Genomic DNA, 19,460 nt, shown 5'->3' with positions numbered 1-19,460 from the left:
GTCCTGCACATCAGGGCTGCTCCTTGGCAGAGCCAAGAACTTGGCCGCCGCCTCCTTCCTGTGTCTCAGCAGGGTGAGTCAGTGCCTCGCCGTGCCCAGAGCCAGCTCTGCCCGGAGCCTGGTCACTGCCAAGCCGGAATGGGGGACATCCACTGTGCCCCTTGCTGTGGCTGGAAGGGAGTTTCCAGTGTCTGTGGAGTGTCACGCCTCTCCCATTCTCAGTGTGTTCCTCTCACTGTCCGCATAACAAAAGATGACTGTGTACTGTTTGTGTCCCAGCTCTATTTTGGCTACAGTTGCTTTGCTGTCCCCACTATGGACCCCCTGTGGTCCCTCCTGGGACCTCCTGCTGCCGAAAACCGGCTTTGTGCTGGGTACCCGGAGCCTGCACCCTGGCTCCAGCTTTCACGGTGGTTTTGAATTTTGCCCACGTAAATGTTTATCCCCATCCATAGGCACTCCCAGTCCTTCCTGCCTGATGTTCGCACGTGGTGTGGGATGCCAGCACTGCGGCTTGGGGTACCAGGCTGGTGTAGCACGACTGGGGGTTATGGTCTCTGAGCAGCTGCATGACCAAATCTCTGCTGGGTACCTGCCGGTGCCGGCTTGTTCGCAGCTCCGTGCGGCCCCCGGGCAGCATCAGCCTGTCCCTGCTGTCCCCTGCTGTCCCCTGCTGTCCCCTGCCCTGCTGGCCCTGCCCTGCCCTGCCCTGCCCTGCCCTGCCCTGCCCTGCCCTGCCCTGCCCTGCTGGCCCTGTGCAGGGGCGAGGAGGCAGGGCCGGGGAATTAGCTCAGGTCTCTGCTATGTGACACGTCTGTGTCTTTTGGCACCGGCCACTGCTGCGGGGCGTGGAGGCTGTTGGTGAGCACACGGGTTTCCGGAGCACCCCGAGGTCCCCAGAGCTCCCTGCATCCCGAATTCCCGCTGCGGGGACGGCACATGTGGGTGCTGCCCGTGCAGAGTGACACGTTCCCAGGCCCCTCGCTGTCGTGGTCCCTTCATCCTGCCTTGCCGGGAGGGCGTTGGAAAAGCACTGATATCATCGGCACCGAGCCTGACTCATCCTGGCTCTTCAGCACAAGCCGTGCCGCTCAGCGGGGCACACATTTTATTCCAATTAAACCATTGTAGGCAAGCCAGCTCTACATAATGATTTTTTTTTTTTCCTTTTTTTATTCGTAGCAAAGCGTGCCTGCCCCGGGCCAAAAGGTGAGAGAGGACAGAAGTGACGCTGGAGTCAGTGGAGAGTCTCCACTTCTGGTACGGAGCCCAAAGAGTAAGTCTTGCCAGAAACCTGCAGGGTCTGTCTCGGCTGCCGCAGCATCCCTGCCTCCCTTGTGCCTCCAGTGACACAGTCTTGTGTCAACAGCCCTCGCCCGAGCCGCAAAAGCCCAGGTCACGAGCCCAGCTCGGAATGTCACCTCTTCTCACCACGACACGGAGTCCATCTCCTGCCAAAAGACCCCAGGGGGCTCAGCATCAAAGTGTCCCTGTCACTGTGAGAAAATGCAAGGCGACTTGTTCCTCCTGCCTTTCCTGCTCAGGTTTTCCCCGTTTATTAGAGGTTTGGGAGGTGAGTCAGGGAGCTGCGGGGCGATGATGGAGCTGGGGAGGACTCGGCAGCTAAGGGAAAGGCAAACTAGTTCCAGGCACAGGTGAATCACTTGCTGGTGAAAATGCATCTTATTCTCTGTGAGGCGTGCGTGGATGGGGCTGGGAGTGAACTGCAGCTTGACTCCATCAGAAAATTGTGGAGTCAAGAGAAAAAACAAGGCAAGGCAAGGCTGCTTTTCCAGTAAATGAGGCGATACATTGCAAAGGAGCAGCCTGCAGCAGGCAAAGCTCCAGCAACCCGTGGTCCTGTGGCTCCCTTAAAAGGGGCGATTTTAGCCTGGGACAGCGGGGAGACAGAAAAGCCATAAACACCCTCAAAGGAATGTGGCTGCCGAGAAACGAGAATCTCCGCAGGCGAGGCGAGGTGGGGGGAGCCTGGATGGGGTTTGCAGCACCGCTCTATGCCTGGAGCCAGCCGGTTCCTTGGCCATGCCCTGTCCCGAGGGAAGGATCCCTATCCCGGTGCTAACAGTGCCTGTGTGGTGCTGGGGGAGGCTCCTGCCAAGCCCCGGGGGTCGCACCCCACGCCGTACAGACATCCCTGCTTGCCAGCTGCTGGCACCAGAGCAGGTGGAGCTGGGAGGTGGCGAGTGGGCAGCAGGACACCAGCCTCGGCCAAAGAAGGAGCAGGCTGGGCTGGTAGAGAGTGCCTGTCCCAGAGGAATTTCCTCTTCATCATATCCCACTTCTTTACGGGCAGCTGAGCTGTTCTGCACAGGCTTTGCTCTTAGTGCCATGGAGCAGCCCTGTATCCTGGGACATTGTGCAGGTTCCTGGGAAGAGCCCTCGGGGCTGGCTTGTCCCTGAAGGTAGCTGTGGGCATGTGGTGACACCTCTGGGCCAGGCTCTCCCCTGCATGTCCCAGACTGGTGGCAAATGGAACTACAAATGCATCAGTAGCCTGACTGAAATGACAGTGTTGCTTGCTTTTCTTCCAGGACTTATGAAGATTCAGCACGTGGCACTAGTCTGTAAATAAATGTTGTAGTTCGTTGTTTTTGTTGATCTTTTGTAAAGAAACAGTCTTTAGTTTTCACACCCCAGCTCTTTTTGCATTAGATTTGGGTACATGCAGTGTCTGCAGAGTTGTGGTTTCCAATTGCTCTGGGTTCCTGGGGCTGCAGGTGTCTGGGTGTGGTGGCACAGCTGTCCCGGGGATGAGGGTACCTGTGCATGGAGGGGTTCCAGTTATGAAGGTCCTGCTAAAGCTGTGTTCCTGGGCTGCTGCAAAGCAGTGTGGCCAAGAGCAAAGCTGACACCAGCAAAGAGGGGTCTCACATGACCAGCCTCCCCAGCAATGCCACCAAAGCAGGCAGGAAACTTTCTGTTCCCCCTCCTGCTGGAGCCAAAGGGGTTCCTGGAGCGAGAGCTGGGATCAGGCCACAGACGTGCAAAATCCCAACTGATGCTACAAAGGCTGTGCAGCCTTGGGAATTGCCGGAGCCAGGGTCTGGGCAGAAGGTTTTGGAGCTGTAGGTGCTGTTTAAGGCTTTGACCCTTCAAACGCCCTGGGCTTTGCTTCCCACCCTCCATTGTGTTCTCCTGTGCTGTTCAGGAGACTCAAGCCAAAGGAAGAGATCCTCGCCCTGCCTGGAATCCTGCTGCTGGCAGGGGCCACTGTCCCATGTCCCCGACTCGTGTCACGCCTGAGTGGGCAGCAGTGGCCGAGATGGGCAGGGTTTGCGGATCTTTGGGGTGAGGATGCTGGTGCCGTGGGCGCTGGTGCCTGGAGGTGGATGCAGAGCGTGGGCAGCGGTGGGTGCTGGCAGGGTCCCGGCGAGATGCGATGCGGGGAGGTGCAGGATGCGGGATGCCGGGGCTGCGGGGTGAGGGGCCGGGGGTGCCCCTGGACGCTCCTTCGCCTCCGCCCAGCCCCCTCCTTAATTAGCCGCGGCCGAAGCCGCTCATTAGAGGCGACAGAGGGACGGGTGCCCTCCCCGCGGAGGCGGGAGGGAGCGGAGCGCTCCCGGCCCCGGTGGTGCGGGCACCGGCAGCGGCACCGGCAGCGGGAGCGCGGCTGCAGCCCGAGCCCGGCGGAGGATGGGGCAGCGGCGGGGCCCGGCCGTGCTGCTCCTCGCCCTGGGTGAGGGGATGCCCGGGCGGGGCTCTGGGAGGGGGGACCGGGCGGTGTCTGGGGTGTCCGCGGGGAGGGGGCGATGCGATGGGGTGTCCCCTTCTTCCCTCCCTCTGTCCCTCCGTCCGGGCGGGTCCCGCTGCCGGGGCCGCTGGCCGTCCCCCGGCCGGTCGCTGTCCCTCTGTCCGGCCGGGAGTGCCGGTGTCGGGATGGCAGCCCGGGCTGACCGGGCTCGGGTCGTCCCGTGTCCGCCGGGCTCGGGCAGATCCCCACAGCGCCGGGCACAGCCGGGGGGCGGCGGGGGCTCGGGGCTGTCCTGCATGGAAGGGGCCGCTCGCCGAGCCGGGGCAGCCCCGGGCGGAGGTGGGCTCTGTCCCCAGGGGCTCACTTCGCCCCCCGCTGCTGGCAGGGCACCTGGCCGGGCTGCTGGCAGCGGGACCCGCCTGTGCCGACGCTTACCGGGGCCTCTCGGACTGCGTCCTCAAGCTGGGGGACAGCATGGCCACGTACGAGGAGGAGGAGGGCACCGAGCTGCAGGGGCTGCGCCGAGTCTGCAGGTGAGTGCTGTGCATGGCCAGCCTGGCTTTTGGCAGTCCCCTGTCTGAAGTCTCCTGCTCTGCTGAGTCCCGTCGTGCCTGCACACACACATGTGCTCCACACCTCACTCCGGTTCCAGATACAGCCGGTGAGCTGCTTTTCTCTGTCTGTCCATCCATCCATCTCCTACCTGTCTCCCATCGGAGTTTGTATCCCTGGTCCCTGGCAGCAGCTCCAGCCCCCAGCACAGGTCCCGTCAGACCCTGCATGGCTGCAGGAGTGGGGCTGGAGGGACCCGACCCGCTTTGCACCCCAGGAAAATCTCCCCTGGACCCCAGGTTTCAGGCAGTGCTCTGCCCCAGTGCCCAGCGCTGCCGGGAGCAGCAGCAGCACCACGTGCTGCCCAAAACAAGCTTTCTCCCTCTCTGTGTAGACCCTTCATCCTGCAGACTCGGATTTGTCCCAGCCCTGGTTTGCCCGAGTTTGTAGTAATGCCCTGAGAGGATGATGTTGGGAGGATATTAACTTTAACAGAACTGAAGAAGAGCTGGGTAATGAGGGGTGGTGTTGGGCAGGTTTGGGTAAAGATCCACTTCAAAAGCAGACGAGCAGAAGCAGTGGGAGCAGGATGTAAAATGTTTGCAGAGAAATGGAGGCAGCTTTGCGTCTCCAGAGGAGCTGTGGGGAGTGAACGGGAGTTAAATGGAAATGCAGACAGCAATGAAGGGAAAACCCACGTGTCCGGGAGCGGTGGAAACCTGGCAGAGCAAGGTGGAGGGTTGAGTGCCCTGGGGTCACGCTTTTTGAGCTGCTAGAAACCACCCTGCAGGCTGTGACCTGCTCGTATTTCCCCTTCTCCAGGAGACAGCCTGAATCAGGATGAACAGCCTCTCTGGGGCCTGCCTTTCGGTGGGTTGAAATGGGACTGCTCTGATTTGGACAGAACTAATACTTTTTGGTTTGTTTTTGGGTTTTTTTGGGTTTTTTAAAGGAGGCTTCTTGATGTTAGAAAACACCCAAGCAGTCAGCCCAGCTCATGCTGTTGCTGGTTATGGGAGGAGTGATTCTTTCGCTGAAGCTCATGTGAAATGTTCAAGCTGAGTTTTCTTACAGCTCAGAGGCACCGACCATTGCAGAACAGGTCCCGGGATCTCCCCTGGTGATGTCCCAGCTGCCCGCCAGGAAATATTACTGAATTATTTGCCTTTGACGCTCAGCCTTATCCACTGCTGCTTGCATTTCTGGTGCCGTGGTCCCCTCTCCAGGAGGATGGGTGAGGGATGGACAGGGAGCCAGGAGCTGTGGTGTCTCTGCTCGGCGTGCAGCACTGCCCCAGAGCCGGCCAGGCAAGGCACTTGCCAGCAGCCTGCCTGCCTGAGCAGATGGGGGCTGGGAAGGTGAAACACTGGGAATTGCCATCCCAGCTGAAAGCAGATCCAGGCTGGAGCTGCCATTCCCCTTCACCTTCCCCGAGCTAGCCTTGCCTGAAGACATGGGTCAGGTTTAACTCTTACCTGCCAGAGCTGCCTGCCACTGCTGCTGCAGATTGGGAGCGAGCGCTGGAGGTTGTCAGGGTTGGCACCAGCTTTTCTCATTATCTGGGGACGTTTATTCTGCCACAGTGACTCAGTTTAATGAACTCCCTCACAGCTGGCGTTCTGACGTAAGCCCCGGGTCTAAGTAAGCAGAGTGCTCAGGTTTGCCTGTCTGCACAAAGTGTCATCTCCAGCTCAGTGCACGCAGCCAGCACCGTGCTGTCCTTTTCGGGTGCAGTGTCCCCTCTCGGCCAGCTGGGCTGCATCCGTTCCCTGACAAGTGGCACAGCGTGTTGGCAGACACAGGGAAGGTGTCAGAGCAATTGCTCCTGTCCTCTAGACTCCTGTCTTCCAGCTTGCAGTGCCCTGCCCCAGCCCATGTGGGACAGGACAGCAGCTCCTGCTTTATTCCTGCAGGACCACAGGTTATCTTTGCCTGTTCCGTCTTTTCCCTCTGGTACTCCCCAAAAGCCTCTTTCCACTGAACAGATTCTACTTGTGAAAGTAATACCCAGCAGATAAATGGAGATGAGTCTAATGAGAACACGGTGAATGACTCCTCCTGCCCCTGCCCGTATCTCAGTAAAAGCTGTGACAGCCTGTGGGAGCTCTTGTCCTTCTCCATGCTTTGTGCTCCCATTTGCCCTTGACTCTGCTTGGAGAAAGCTTGGAGAAAGTGATGAATGAGATGTGCTGGGCCTTTGTTTGCAGCCTGTGTGAGATACTCAGGGAAACATTTGTTGATGGAAAATAATGGATTTTATTGACTTCCAGAGAAAAGTGAGGGGGGGGGGGAAGGAATAAATAATTTCAGTGTTTTGAGATTTGGAGTTTTAGCCAAGATGCTCTGGCAGATGATGGAGGGGATGAATAGTCTGGGCAACTTGCAGAAAACATGAGGGCTGTTGCTGCTCAGAGGGCAGGCTCAGGGCAGCAAGGCTCTGCCTGGCATCCAGCACTGTGGGAGTGCACAGGGACTGACAGCGTGGTGTCTCCCTGGCTGCAGGTACTGGGATGAATTCCACACCTGTGCCCTGACAGTGCTCTGGGAGTGCCAGAAGGAAGCAGCAGCCGTCTGGGAGATGCTGAGAAGGGAGTCCCGAAAAACCAAATTTCAAGGCAGTTTGTTCGACCTCTGCAGCCCCAGCACGACCCAAAGCTTTGCCTGGACCCGCGTTCCCAACATTTCCATCCTCAGCATCCCCCTCATCGTCACTTGGCTGAACTTATAAACTGCAGCTCTGTGAGTATCCCAACAAAAGTGATGGCAGTGTGTGGTGTGGCATCTTTCAGATCTATTTTCCAAACCTTTGAGGAATACACTGTGTGGAGCTCAAAAAGTCCCGGCTCCATTCTGCGGCTGTGAGATGTGGAAGAGCTCGGCAACATCTCCAGGGTGTTGAAATTTCTCTGTAATTGGAATAATTCCTGTCCCCTTCTGCCTCAAGGCACAGACACAGATCTGGCTGTCAGGAGATATGGGAACTTGTAAACACAGGGCACAGAATTTGGGGAGAAATGATAAATTCTGGAAAAAGGATAAATGCTGGACACTTCTTCACTCTTCTATGGCAACTGGAAGGAAACACATTTCATTTGCTGACTCTTTCCACCAGATCAACTCTCCAGGGTTTTGATTTGGGCACTCAAAACAAGATGGGTATTTTCCCACTGCTCCATGAGGTGCAGGGGATGGTGGCTGAAGGGAGACCTTACTGCCCTGTACTGGTCTTTTTTCTTTGAGGACATGGTAAAACCCCTGCTGAACAATAATCACAGTTGCATGACTTCTCTTGCACACATCTGAATTCCTGAGTAACTTCTGTGTTATGTGTAAATCCCTTTCCTAAGGGCAGAGGTGAAAAGTATTTGGGAGAAGAGGGAGTATCAAGCTAGGAGGACAAAAGGGATTTATAGCAATTCTTCTGCTTTAAAGCTTTCCCTGAGGTATCTGTAAGCAGCTGTGGGTAGAAGTGTGTAATTCCAGAGTATTAAAGCTTGTTGTAGAGCCAACAGCATGGCAGAAGTTATTTGTCCTGGGTCTTGCTCGACAGCACAGACTCCTCTTGTCTCCTTTGTGGCTCAGAGTGTTGTCAGTTTTGCAGCTTCAGTTCAAGCATAGAAGTATTTGGAAAAGAGAGGGGTTTGCAAGTGATTTCTGAGTATGTTGGAGAAACACAGTATTATTGGTTAGCCCAAGGCAGTCTGTGTTTTAAGAATACTGCTGGATCTCTGTGTCCTGCCTGTCTGCACGGGGCCATGGGGTGTGTGCTCACAGTGTGAGCAGGGAAACCAGGGCCCTGCCAACTGCACACATCCCACCAGATGCATTCCAGGCAGCAGGCGAGCTTCTACAGCAAAGGATCTTTTTCCTAACAGCGGTGTTGGGTCATGCTGCTTTCCTCTGGCATTCACGTGTTCTTCCTCTTACCTTCACTATCCCTCAACATTCTGTTCCTGCAGCAGCAGCAGGAGATAATGAAGAAATTGAGGCAAATTCCAAGAAATAAGCCAGGACAGAGCAGCTGGTGTTCAGACAGCACTTCAGTGCAGGAGTTGTTACTTATGTATTCAGTACCCAGCATCTGGGGCACAAAGCCTTAGGGTGAGCAGTGGAGAAAGGATAAATCAGAGCATGGTAAAACCTGGAGTGAACCACTCAGATGCTTCATTTTTTTCTTCTTACTCCACGCCAACAGCACTGTTTGCTGTTTGATCCTATTCCCCCCTTCCCTGTTACTTCTTGTGGCTGGGGAAAGCTATGTACAACCAAGACTGGAGTATTTTGGCTCCAAATGCTGTACCTGTTTTTTGTTTAGAACAGCTGTTTAATGCCTTTAGGAAAAGAAGTAAGCACATCCTCCTAAAATCCCACAACCCTTGCTTTCTCTTTGAATTTGGCAATTCCTCTCTTAAAATTTTCTGTGTTGAAACTGTTTTGGGGAAAGGGAAGGTAAAAGTATTAGATCTGCAAGTAATCTTTTTCCAAAGCCATGGATGCATATGGCTGACTGCCACTGTCTCTGAGAAGAGCAGGTCTTGGGACATATCTTCCCTGGAAGCAAATCCCTCAAGTATTGCACACTAAAAAAAAAAACCCAAAGATTCATTAAGAAACAAAGACCATCTGCCACTGTTCTGGCGTGGAGCAGCAGATTTTTTTTTTTTAAGCCAAAGGTGCTTCTAAATCTGACTGAAAGCATGTGAGAGAAAACTAGGTCTCACAGTATGGGAGTGATGAGTTTCCTCAATCAGTATGTCATTTTTAGCAGAACTTCCTCTATGACTAGGACAATTACAGTAGAAGTCCTTTAAAAAAAAAAAAAAAGAAAAAGAAAAGTACTACACAGATTCATTTCTCCTTGGCAGTCAGCAGCCTTTCAGAAAGATTTCTGATCCTACAGCACACTTCATGCTGATGTACTGCAGCTCCTGGGATGTCCTGCAGCCTCAGTGTTAAAGCCCCATTTGTCAAGGATTCTTCTCATGGCCTTGCTGTGAGTTTCTCCAGATACAAAGCCGTCCCCAGATTTCACCCCCCCAGGGAAGCTGCTGAAGCGGTTACAGCGTATCTAGTGTATTCAAAAAGAAATGGGTTAAATGTTCCTTGTTCCTTAGTCCAAAGTCTTCACCTTTTTTCTTGCAGGGGAACAAAAGTGGCAGCTCTGTTCATACAGACTCACAGCAACTCTGGGAGCAGCTGGAAAATGTGGCTTTGTCTCCTTGCTCTCAAATTCACTGTAATTAATCTTTAGCTCCCACTTGGCTCAAGAACAGCCCCAAACACAGGAGCTCACACCACGCTTTGGTGTGGTATTAAGCCTTGAAGTAAACCTGCTATCTTTCCCTGTCCCTGCAGGACTGGGATGTTCTTTCTCAAGAATAGCACCAAGAAGCAGCAGAGGACAAAATGACCCTGAAGGAGTCTTAAAACATGACTAACAGCATGCCAGTGCTTGTCACCCCGAGGCAGCACTGCCCTCTGCTCCCTGCCCTGATCCCAACCACACACACAGTCCCCGCTCCTTTCTGAGGGAGATACTGGCACCTACTGGAGACCAGTTTATATCCAGGCAGAGGTGACTGGGAGAAAGACAAGTATCCTTGTATGTGAAAAATCAGTACATTTTGAGAAGGGATGGCCAGTCTTGCTGCAAGGGCAGCCCTCCAGGCTGGCTCCTGCCCAGAGAAACACTTGTGTAAACTCTTCCCTCTGAAAGGCTGCTGCTGTTTGAAACTCTGCTTACAGGGGCTTTGGTCAGGAAGAACTCCTGGTGAAATCCCCCAATATAAAAGGTGCTGGTTACATTTGCTTAGACAGAAATCCTCCTCTGGAGACCTGCTGAGTATCTAAAGCAGCAGGATGTCATCCTGCCCCAATTTACAATGTTTGAATGTGAGAAGAGGGATTGAAATACAGCTCAGCTCCCCAGTACCAAAAGCCAAAAGAGCAGCTTCAGAGTTTTATCAGTCTCAAACCATCCCACCACTTTTCAACAAACTGAATTAGTAAACAATTTATGCAAATTAAAACTTATAAATATTAACATACAAAGGGACGTTACTGCAGCAAGATGCTGCACAGGAGAAAAATCTGTTTCTATACCTGGCTTTGCCCTCGTTTGGGATTGCACAACATGGCAACGTCCCTCAGTGGAAACCAGGCAGGATGTGGGGCTGCTTGCTTGGGCTGTTGGATCTGGAGGAACTGCCCAGCTCTGGACCTTCAGCAATAAAGGGATGTCCCTGCTTGGTGAAGTTTATTTGAAGGGCCTCTGAATAGTTGAGAAATAACAGCAGTCTCTTATTTAACACCACCTGTACCAGGCCAGATCTGTTGCTGGACTGCTGAAGCCTGACTGGAAAGCCAGTCCAAAGGGGAAGAACATCATGGCTCCAGGACACTTTTGCAGGTTTCCCCAGGGCAGCTCCAGGCTCAGGCTGGACATGTGGAGATCCTGGACTGCTGATACTCCCTCTGAAGTGGAGTAATGCCAGCTGACTTCCCAAGACAGTACTCAATGATGCCTCCCTTTCAGAGCAGAGGTATGAAATGTTTATTGTAGGAAATTTCATGTGTCCCAGACAGGGGCACCTCACAGCCAAGTGTTCTCTGGCTGCATCCTTCTGTTGCCATGATACAGACACTTGTGGTACTTCTTGAAGTGTTCAGTTTCCCAGGAGAGCCGTAACACTCACAGCAGCATTATATTTTTATTATTACAAAAGATTTCTTCAGCAAACTGCTGTCTGTCACCTCTATGTATCAAACATGGAAACAGCAAACAAACCCATCTAACATTACAGGTTATTTAGTGTCTCAGCTGGTGATTCAGGTAAGTACAACTATTTTCTTTCTCCCCATCCATTCACTTCCTTGACTCTTTTCCCAAGCAAAGCCCAAACAAGTCACAGATTGGAAGCAGCAGCTCCCAGCCCCACTGCTCACTGTGCCAGCTCTGGCAAGAAGAGCTGACCACTGTGTTACCCATTCAGGGTATTCCCACATCGTTAAATTCCAAATGCTCCTCACGCACCAAGTTTTGCTACCTGGCTTTTCACAGTCTCATGAGTGAAGAGTTAAGGGTACACTCTCCATACAGTCATATTAATTCTTTGTGTTAACAAAATAAACATCTGCTCCTCCCCCGTTGTCAGCTGATGCCAGAGGAGATGCTCACACTCATGCAGTCACCGAGGTCCAAAAAAAAAAAAACCACCAAAAAAACCAAAAAAAATTCATAAAGTCTAAACAGACCTGCTGTGCTTCTTCAGGGATGATTCTGAGGCATTGGACGCATTGTGCTGGGAACAATGACTAACGCAGCGTGCTGCTGCCAGGCCAGTCTATACGTTGGATTTGGGGGCGGAGTTGAGGGGGATCTCCCGGAGCTCTATCCTCATGCACAGGTACTCCCCGATGGCTGCCATCAGCGCCGTGCACACGATGTGCACCAGCCACCACGTCAGCGTCGAGGGGAAGCGCGAGTTGTAGATCCAGCAGCCCAGGAGGTGGAAGAAGTGAACGGTGACGGTGAAATCCAGGCACTGCTTCCCTCGCCGGATGAAGTACAGCAAGCCCAGAGCACTGCAGAGTAAAGACAAGGGATTAATGAACTCCACCAGACCTATGGAAAAGGTGGTGCAGCAAGAGCTATCAGAAGTTGTCAGTGCTGGTTGTGTAGTGGTTTTAAAACTTCTTCAAATATTTTAAGAATAGGTTGTTTCTGACCTCTCTCCTGGCCACTGAAGCAAAACTTACAGGCTTACAGATATTTTTTAATTACATGATGGCAGGAAAATGAGGTTTTAGTGCAAAGAACAGGCAGGAATTAATAGACTATGTCCTCTAGTAATTTTTGTGCAGTGAGCAAAATACATTAGTGTTTGTAGATCAGTGATCACTGTTTGCTGAGATCCATTAAGTCTAACTTTAAGTAAAATCTCCACAAAAGCAAATCTCACTCCCAGCTGGAAAACTGAAGCAGTGAAGTGAAATTACTTTTCCAGGTTCTAGAAAGCCCAAGAGTCAGCAGTTCCCAACTGCCCTCAGCAGATATGCTTTAGAAGGCACCAGGATTTTGGGAGATGTTAGGAGAGAGGCAGTACATCACACTGAATTCTTTTACAGCTTAATGGTAAAAAAGGACAAGATTCAGGTACTCCAGCTAGCTGCAGACTTACCAGGTGAGTGCATTGAGGATGAAGGCCATCATGGAGAGCCTCCCCGGCGGGGTTGAGAAGCCTAAAATCTACATGGGACTATTAGTAGGAACCCGCGGCACAAATCGCAGCCCGAGTCTCCCGTGGCACAGCCCTGCATGGATCAGGATCTACAGAAGGAGCTGGACGTGTCTGTCTGTCTGTCTGTCTAGGGGCACCTAGGGGAAAGGGAAAGATCTGGTTCTGTGCTGAGGGGAACCACCTAAACTGGGGGTGGAGGGTATGTGTCCATACTGGGGTTATTTCCAGGGGATAGGGAGCTGTCTTTATAGCGGGAGTACCTACAGGGTATCTCTGTAAGGGGTGTCACCTATACAGCGAGGTGCTCCCTCTCCACAGGGGTACCACCTGTACCTGTCTCTCTCTCTGTATGGGGGCTACCACCCACCACACACCCAAGTGCTGTCTCCACCCCGGGGTACCACCTATTCAGAGGGAGGACTTTACCTCCATCCTGGGGCACTCACACAGGGCAGCAGGTTTGTGTACTGGGGGCTGCTACACGGGGTAGGGGAGCTCTGCACCCACAGCGGGGTGCTCCCTGGGCGGGGGGATGTCCCTAACCCCGGCAATGCCCACACGGGAGCGGGGCCTGGCTCCCCCGGGAGAGCCCCAGCAAGTGCCCCCCGCTCCAGGGGCCTGTGCCCACGGCGGCTTCCCGGGGCGCGCCCTCACCTCGTCGCTGAAGACCTGTTGGAGGGAGGGCCCGGTGCTGCCCAGAGTGCCGAGGAGGGCGAGCCAGAGCCCGAGCGAGCTGTAATATCCCGCCTGCAGCAGCACCATCTGCGCCACGATCAGCGCGGGGTCCCACACGTAGCTGCGGAACTGCGCCGCCATCGCCCGCCCGCCGCCCGCGACGGAAGCGCCGCCGCCGCCGCGCCAGAGCGCCCCCTGGCGTGCGGGAGGACCCGCCGCCGCCTCCGAGCCCCGCCCACTGCCCCGACCCCCCCATCCCCATCCTGACCCCTCTCGAACCCGATCCTGACCCCCTTCCCTCTGCCCGACCCCGCCCGATCCTCATCCTGACCCCCTTCCCTCTGCCCTGACCCCGCCCGATCCCCATCCTGACCCCGCTAGACCCCGATCCTGACCCCCTTCCCTCTGCCCGACCCCGCCCGATCCCCATCCTGACCCCTCTCGAACCCGATCCTGACCCCCCCTTCCCTCTGCCCGACCCCGCCCGATCCCCATCCTGACCCCTCTCTATCCCGGTCCTGACCCCCTTCCCTCTGCCCGACCCCCCCCATCCCCATCCTGACCCCTCTCGAACCCGATCCTGACCCCTTTCCCTCTGCCCGACCCCCCCATCCCCATCCTGACCCCTCTCTATCCCGGTCCCGACCCCCGCCCGCTGCCCCCCACTCCCCGCTGTGACCTGCGAGCCGCCGGCTCTCTGTGCCAGTGTCCAGCACCGGCTCTCTCACATCTCTCTGCCAAGGGCTCCCCCAGCCCCGTCCCCTGCCCTGCCTCGATGCCTTCAGTCACTTGGCTAAAAGTTGCTAAAAATACACAGTCCCTCATGCTCCCCCGAAGCCCTTCTGTGATCGGCTCATGGCTGCGGTGTTTGCTTGGCTTCAGTATGAGAACTGTCACTGTGTGAATGGTGAAATTCCCAAGGCTGTGTGGGACAACAGAGGATTTTGGAGATAAAGCTCCCCCAGCCCCTGTCCCTGCCCATCTGCACTGGTGTCAGTGTGTTCAATAACTTGGCTGAGCAGCCCTTGCTAAAGATACAAATACCAACAATACAAGAAATTATTGTCCCTGGGTGTTTTCTCTCATTTCCAGGCCAGTTCCCATAGGTGCAGAGGCTCTTGGCAGCTGCTGCCCAGCTATGCTTGTCCTAACTTTAGGCCATCGGGTACCAGGATGTTGTTCTGGTACCCAGCAGGGCTGGATTGGCTTCTTTTGGGAGGTTTCTTCTGATCTGTGCTGATTTCTTCTATTTAGCCTCATGAAATGTTCGGGTTCCAGACACCCTCGTGCTCCACTGTAGCCCTTCTGTGATCAGCTCCTGGCTGCTGGGGCTCCTTGTGAGCCATCCTGCTTGCTTGGCTTCGGCTGTAAGACTTGCCACTGACTCAACAGCAAAACCCCCAAGGCTGTGTGGAACAACTGAGCATTTTGGAGATAAGATCTTTGCTGGAAAAAGGAGAGGAGGCACCTCTGGGCTGTTTCAGTGGACAGGGGAGTTGCCACAAGAGCCATTTTCACCTGGAAAAACAGGGAGGAGGAATAAAAAGGGGAATCCAGGTTCTCTGGGAGGTGGTAGGCTCACATCAGTCGTGGGTGTGGAGTATGGCAACTCAGATTATGATCTCTGACAGACTGTCATGACGTTTTTTCCATGCCTCTTACGGGAAGTTCCCTCTGCAGCTTTGCTGTATGTTTTCCTTTCCTCATTCTGTGAATTTCTGTGCTGAGCCAGGTTCGACACATTTTGTTCCCTGTTCCTGGACCATCTCCTAGGAGAGATTGTGCAAGGCAGAGGCACATGCGTGGTGGATGTGGGCCACTGCTGAATTCCCACTCGGGCCTTTGGAGATTTTATTTTTGCAGAAGCTCCAGCCTTCGCCTGTGCAGAAATGAACAGGGGAAAATCCCAGCTTTGTCAGGGCTGTCTGCTGCCAACACGTTGCTGAACATAAATTGTGACATTCAACACTTCCTCTGTTCATTCTTGGTAGAAATTGGTTTCCTTTCCTGAAATCTACTCTGTTTGGCTCTCAGAGACAAGCAAGTCATCACCTAGATACTAATTGTCACCTCTATCTTTTATGGCCCCTCATAGGGCTAACTTTCCTTTGCCAGCAAAACTTCTGGCAGTTTAGACAAAACCAACTAAAACTCCAACCTAGTGTAAGGTAGAACTGTTGGTATCATTGCTGGGTCTCTTTCCACAGCCAAATATCTAATTTATCCAGAACCCCATGGTATCACAGGATGCAAGCCGGTGTTTTGGGACCTGTTGACTTGAATTGCTTTGGAATTTGAGGCTCCTCCCTGCTCGGTTGCTGTCCTGTGACTGAAGGCATCGAAAGGTGTGATTTGAGGCTCCCCCCTGCCCTGGGCTCCCTCCTTCCCCATATGGACACGGGGAAGTGCTGTGGCACAAAGACATTTGTGTTGTGACTAAACTGCAGCCCGGTTTGTGAACTTGTTTCCTGTCTGGCTTTGTGACGGCATCTTTCATGGTCATGTTTGTTTGTTCCTGCTCCTGATTTGGCTCTCTCTCCTCTCCAGGCTGCTCCAGCGTAGGGGACTCCTGGAAATGAGGATGTTTTCCCTCTGGGGTGCCTTGCCCCACACCCCTGTTATTCCAGGGGTGGAATTCCACCCCAGTGGAATACGGTTTTAAGTGGACTTGGAAAGCAAACTGTATTAGAGAATTAAATAGCTTTCTTCATTTCTCTTTTCTTCCTCTTTAGTTTAAACAAAAGGTTGGAAACAGCTGTGAAGGGAACACTTGTTAAAGAGAAAAAGGAAGTTGAAACACAGACACCATGATTTCTAGGGTGCCACAATGGGTGCTGCTCACCTGACCTCTGGTCAGAACATCTTTTTTCACCAATAACTGTTCTGTGTGTGCCATCTGAGTGTTGTGAAGAGCAGCAGGTGGGAGGAGAAGTGGCGACATGCCCAGGACACAGCCCATGACTTGAGGGTGTACCCAGATCACATGAAACTATTGTGGTCACTTCTTTATCAGGAGTGTAGAAAAAGAATGCCCTATTTAGCCACTGATTCTTTACATAAAAAATAGCTGTCTAGGAGGGTATTGTTTTCCTTCTCAGGAATCGTTGCCTAAAACAGGAAGCTGTTTATTTAGGTGATCTGTATTTTACCAGCTGGTGTACAAAGGGTGGTGTTGTCTGAATGACTTTTTCTGGAGCTCATTTCCCTCTTGACAGGAAGGTAGGAATTGTGCTGATGGTCATCTTTGCTAAAGGGACAGCGAGGCTAAGAGCGCACATTTCCAGAATAATTCAACATTAGGTGGCTCAAACCATGGGATGAGAGTTTTCAGTCACTCCTCTTCATCCACCCACGTGCTGTGCAGGTGTGTTTTTCCAAAGAGTTCAGCGTATTGAATGGACTTTGGAAGATGGGATTTCTTAAAACTCTACATTAAGGCTTCTTTTTGCTTGAGCTAAGCTCTTTTTAAAAATTTGCCTGTAGGAACTGTGCTGAGCTTGGCTGGAGAATCTCTTTTCCTGATTAGTGCAACAGAATTTATGATCAAGTTGTCTAAAGGACCTTGTTTGTGGCCTTCTCAAGATTATCTAGACATGTCTTGACGTACCATGTAAAAGTGTGATTCCTCTCACCCTCCAAATGTATTGTATTTGGACACTCCATTCCACTTCCAACACATTTGTGTTGTGTTGGTAACTGACAGCTGTTTATTTTGATTTTCACGTGAGGTTTAGGTAATCCTTCACCATTGAGCACTAGGTTAGGAACAGGGGTGGCCACCCTGTATTACTTCTCTGCCAACTGTAATTCTTACATGGACAATGCAATTCACACACCTTGAATGTGAGAATTCATTGCCCAGAAAAAATGTATTTCTCAACATGCATTTTATTTTGCTTCTGCCTCTCTCTCTTATGGTGAAGTTTCAGGAAAGGACATTTCAGTGGTGCATTTTTGCTCTCTGGGCCCATTTATCCTGTTGCTCTCTCTGAGTGTCAAATAGCCACGGATTTTCTGCGTTATTCCAAAGAGGAGAATGTCAGTGTTTTGAAAGGGAACACTTGAAGGGCAAAATGAAGGCAGCTGTTTCATGGCCATGAGTTTACAGAACCATATTATGATTTTTATTACTGCATTTCCTTTCATTCTCTTGAGATACAGTCACAGAACGTTTCCATGTGTGTAAGGAAGGGAGGTGGATCTACACAATGCACTTTAAAAATGTCATCAGTAAAGTTACAGGAATTTGTTCTCAAGGTTGAAAAGTACATTAGGGTTTAGTTTAATTTTTTCTTCTATTTCCAAAAGCCTAAGATCAGTTTGCCTGAAGGATTATGCATGCAGGTGTGACATGGATGGACAATGTGTGTGGTCTCCAGGCCAGGCAGGCTGGCTCCTCTCCATCTTATCACAGCAGAACTTCCCTGGGAGGGAAAACACTGTCCTGTGCCATGCAAGGGGAATTTTTGATGGAAGGGGAATGTATTGAGGGATATGATAACCAGGAGCTCGGCATATTGTGCTTGTTTGGAGAGGAAGTTAACAGGTGAGTGAGCAATATTTGTAGCCACAACACAGAAAGCTGGTTTTGAAAGCATCTTTGTGGTGGCTGCTTTACCTGGAAGGATGTGTAGAGAGGTCATGGCCACATGCACACAAATACAGGTGGCATTTAGAGGGTTTGGGGGCATGGACTGCTGCTGGCCACCTTGTGCTGCTGAGGCTGTCTCCTGTCTGGCAGATGTCATGGTATGGACCATGGACCACTCTTTGCACATTTGACCCAATCTCTGTTCCCCACCAGCTACAGCTCCCCACCTCTGCTGAGTGTCCAGAGCTGGACATTTATGGGAGCTGGGCTCCCTGGCTGCAGTGATTTTTATCAGTTCCTCTGTGTGATGAAGAGAGGGTAGTAAGGAAGGGTAGTAACCCAGCCTGCAGCACAAATCCCTCCCTCATGGCCTTGGATGCTGAAGCAACCTAAAGGGTTAGTGACACATGGCTGTCCTGAGCAGAGCAGGTCAGCAAAATCCCCCACAGCCTCTTCCAGGTTGGTTCCTACCATTATCCACGTGTGCTGTCTTCAGACCATAACTAATTTTTTTTAAGCCCTGAGCAGTGCTCCTTGTCAATTCACATTATACCAACAGGCTCCACAGCACGGTGCTGCCAGGAGATCCCTCCTGCCAGTGGCCATGTGTGTAGGCACAGTCCTAGCAAACACCGAGGACACGTCTGGATCTCAGCTCACACCCTCTGCAGCTGTTTATTCCCAAAGGAACAGGCAGCTGGAAAAGCTGCTTTACCTTAGGGATGTTTTTGGTTGGAGGTGGGACAGGGGGAAGGCTACAGGTTCTCTCAGGATAACTTTGTGGTGCTGGAGGAAGCTGAGAACCAGATTGAATGAAGCTGGCATCTGTACCTGGCAGGTGGCATCATGGCACATATGCTTTGCTATGCATTGATTCCCTGTTAAGAGAATATTTTATTCTCTAGAAAGCAGAACCCAAGTGCAAGTTGGTGTGGCTGCAGAGTAAGCACAGGGCTGTAGTGTTGTGGTATTTCAGGCGCCCCTCGGCTTAAGGGGCTGAAATAGATATTGTCAAGCAAATTCTTATGGTCAGGCAAAGTTATTAATGTGAGAAGAGAAACGGAAATAAACTGTGCTGTTGGATTTTCCCCTCGCTCTTTATCAGCGTGGGTTTTTGCGCTCGCTGCTCACACAGGGGACCGAGGGAGCGGTTTTGTGTTCCATCCCCGCCGAGCCCCGAGTGATGCAGCACCCCCGACAACCGCGGCTGCCAGGGACAGGGGCTCGCTCTCGCTTTTCCCTAAATGTGAGATTGTCACTTGTGGAACATTGCAAAAGCGGATGCTGTCTGCCCGCTCCCCCCACTTTCTCTTTTCGTCCTTCTTAGCCCCGCTTTCTCTTCCCTTTTTTCCTTTCCCCCCCTCTTTTCACATCTCCCCCCACTTTCGTTTTCCCTTTCCCCCTTTTCACTTCTCCCTCCCTTTCCCCTTCTTTTTCCTCCTTTCCTTTTCTCCTGACCCTTTTCTCCCTGCCTTTTCCCCCCTTCCCTTCCTTTTCCTCCCCCTTTCTCCCCGTCCCTGTCTTTCCCTTTCCCCCGCTCCCCATCGCGCAGTGCGGGGCTCCGAGCCGTGCACATCGGCTCCGGAGCCCCTCCGTGTCCCCCGGGGTGGCTGTGCCGTGTGTCCCCGCTCGGCCCGGCTCCTGGCCCGGCTCTTGGCCCGGCTCCTGGCCCGGTTCCTGGCCCGGCTCT

The 19,460-nt window shown here is 52.8% G+C and overlaps 2 protein-coding genes across 3 annotated transcripts; one reads left to right on the top strand and one right to left on the bottom strand.

Annotated features, from left to right (window-relative positions):
• The first annotated feature begins 3,395 nt into the window (after nt 1–3,395).
• On the top strand, nt 3,396–7,046 carry LOC111943523 (uncharacterized). Its single transcript, XM_086853414.1, has 3 exons — nt 3,396–3,697; nt 4,069–4,245; nt 6,767–7,046. The coding sequence occupies exons 1-3, from the start codon at nt 3,396–3,398 to the stop codon at nt 6,990–6,992; spliced, it is 705 nt and encodes a 234-aa protein (XP_086709540.1). The 3' UTR covers nt 6,993–7,046.
• A 3,747-nt stretch (nt 7,047–10,793) lies between these two features.
• Nucleotides 10,794–13,371, bottom strand: SYS1 (SYS1 golgi trafficking protein). Of its 2 annotated transcripts, XM_086852818.1 has the most exons (3): nt 13,159–13,368; nt 12,445–12,512; nt 10,794–11,848 (listed from the first exon to the last, which is right to left on the bottom strand). In XM_086852818.1, exons 1-3 carry the CDS (start codon nt 13,318–13,320, stop codon nt 11,608–11,610), a joined length of 471 nt encoding a protein of 156 aa, XP_086708944.1. In that variant the 5' UTR covers nt 13,321–13,368; the 3' UTR covers nt 10,794–11,607. The 2 variants fall into 2 exon arrangements, with proteins under 2 accessions (XP_086708944.1, XP_086708945.1); XM_086852819.1 differs by lacking the exon at nt 12,445–12,512 and having other exon boundaries at nt 13,159–13,371.
• Between the last annotated feature and the right edge of the window lie 6,089 nt (nt 13,372–19,460).

Source organism: Cyanistes caeruleus, chromosome 16 (assembly GCF_971803275.1).
Source record: "Cyanistes caeruleus chromosome 16, bCyaCae1.hap1.1, whole genome shotgun sequence".
In the NCBI taxonomy this organism is placed as follows: domain Eukaryota; kingdom Metazoa; phylum Chordata; class Aves; order Passeriformes; family Paridae; genus Cyanistes; species Cyanistes caeruleus.
This window is presented reverse-complemented; position numbering and strand designations above follow the sequence as displayed.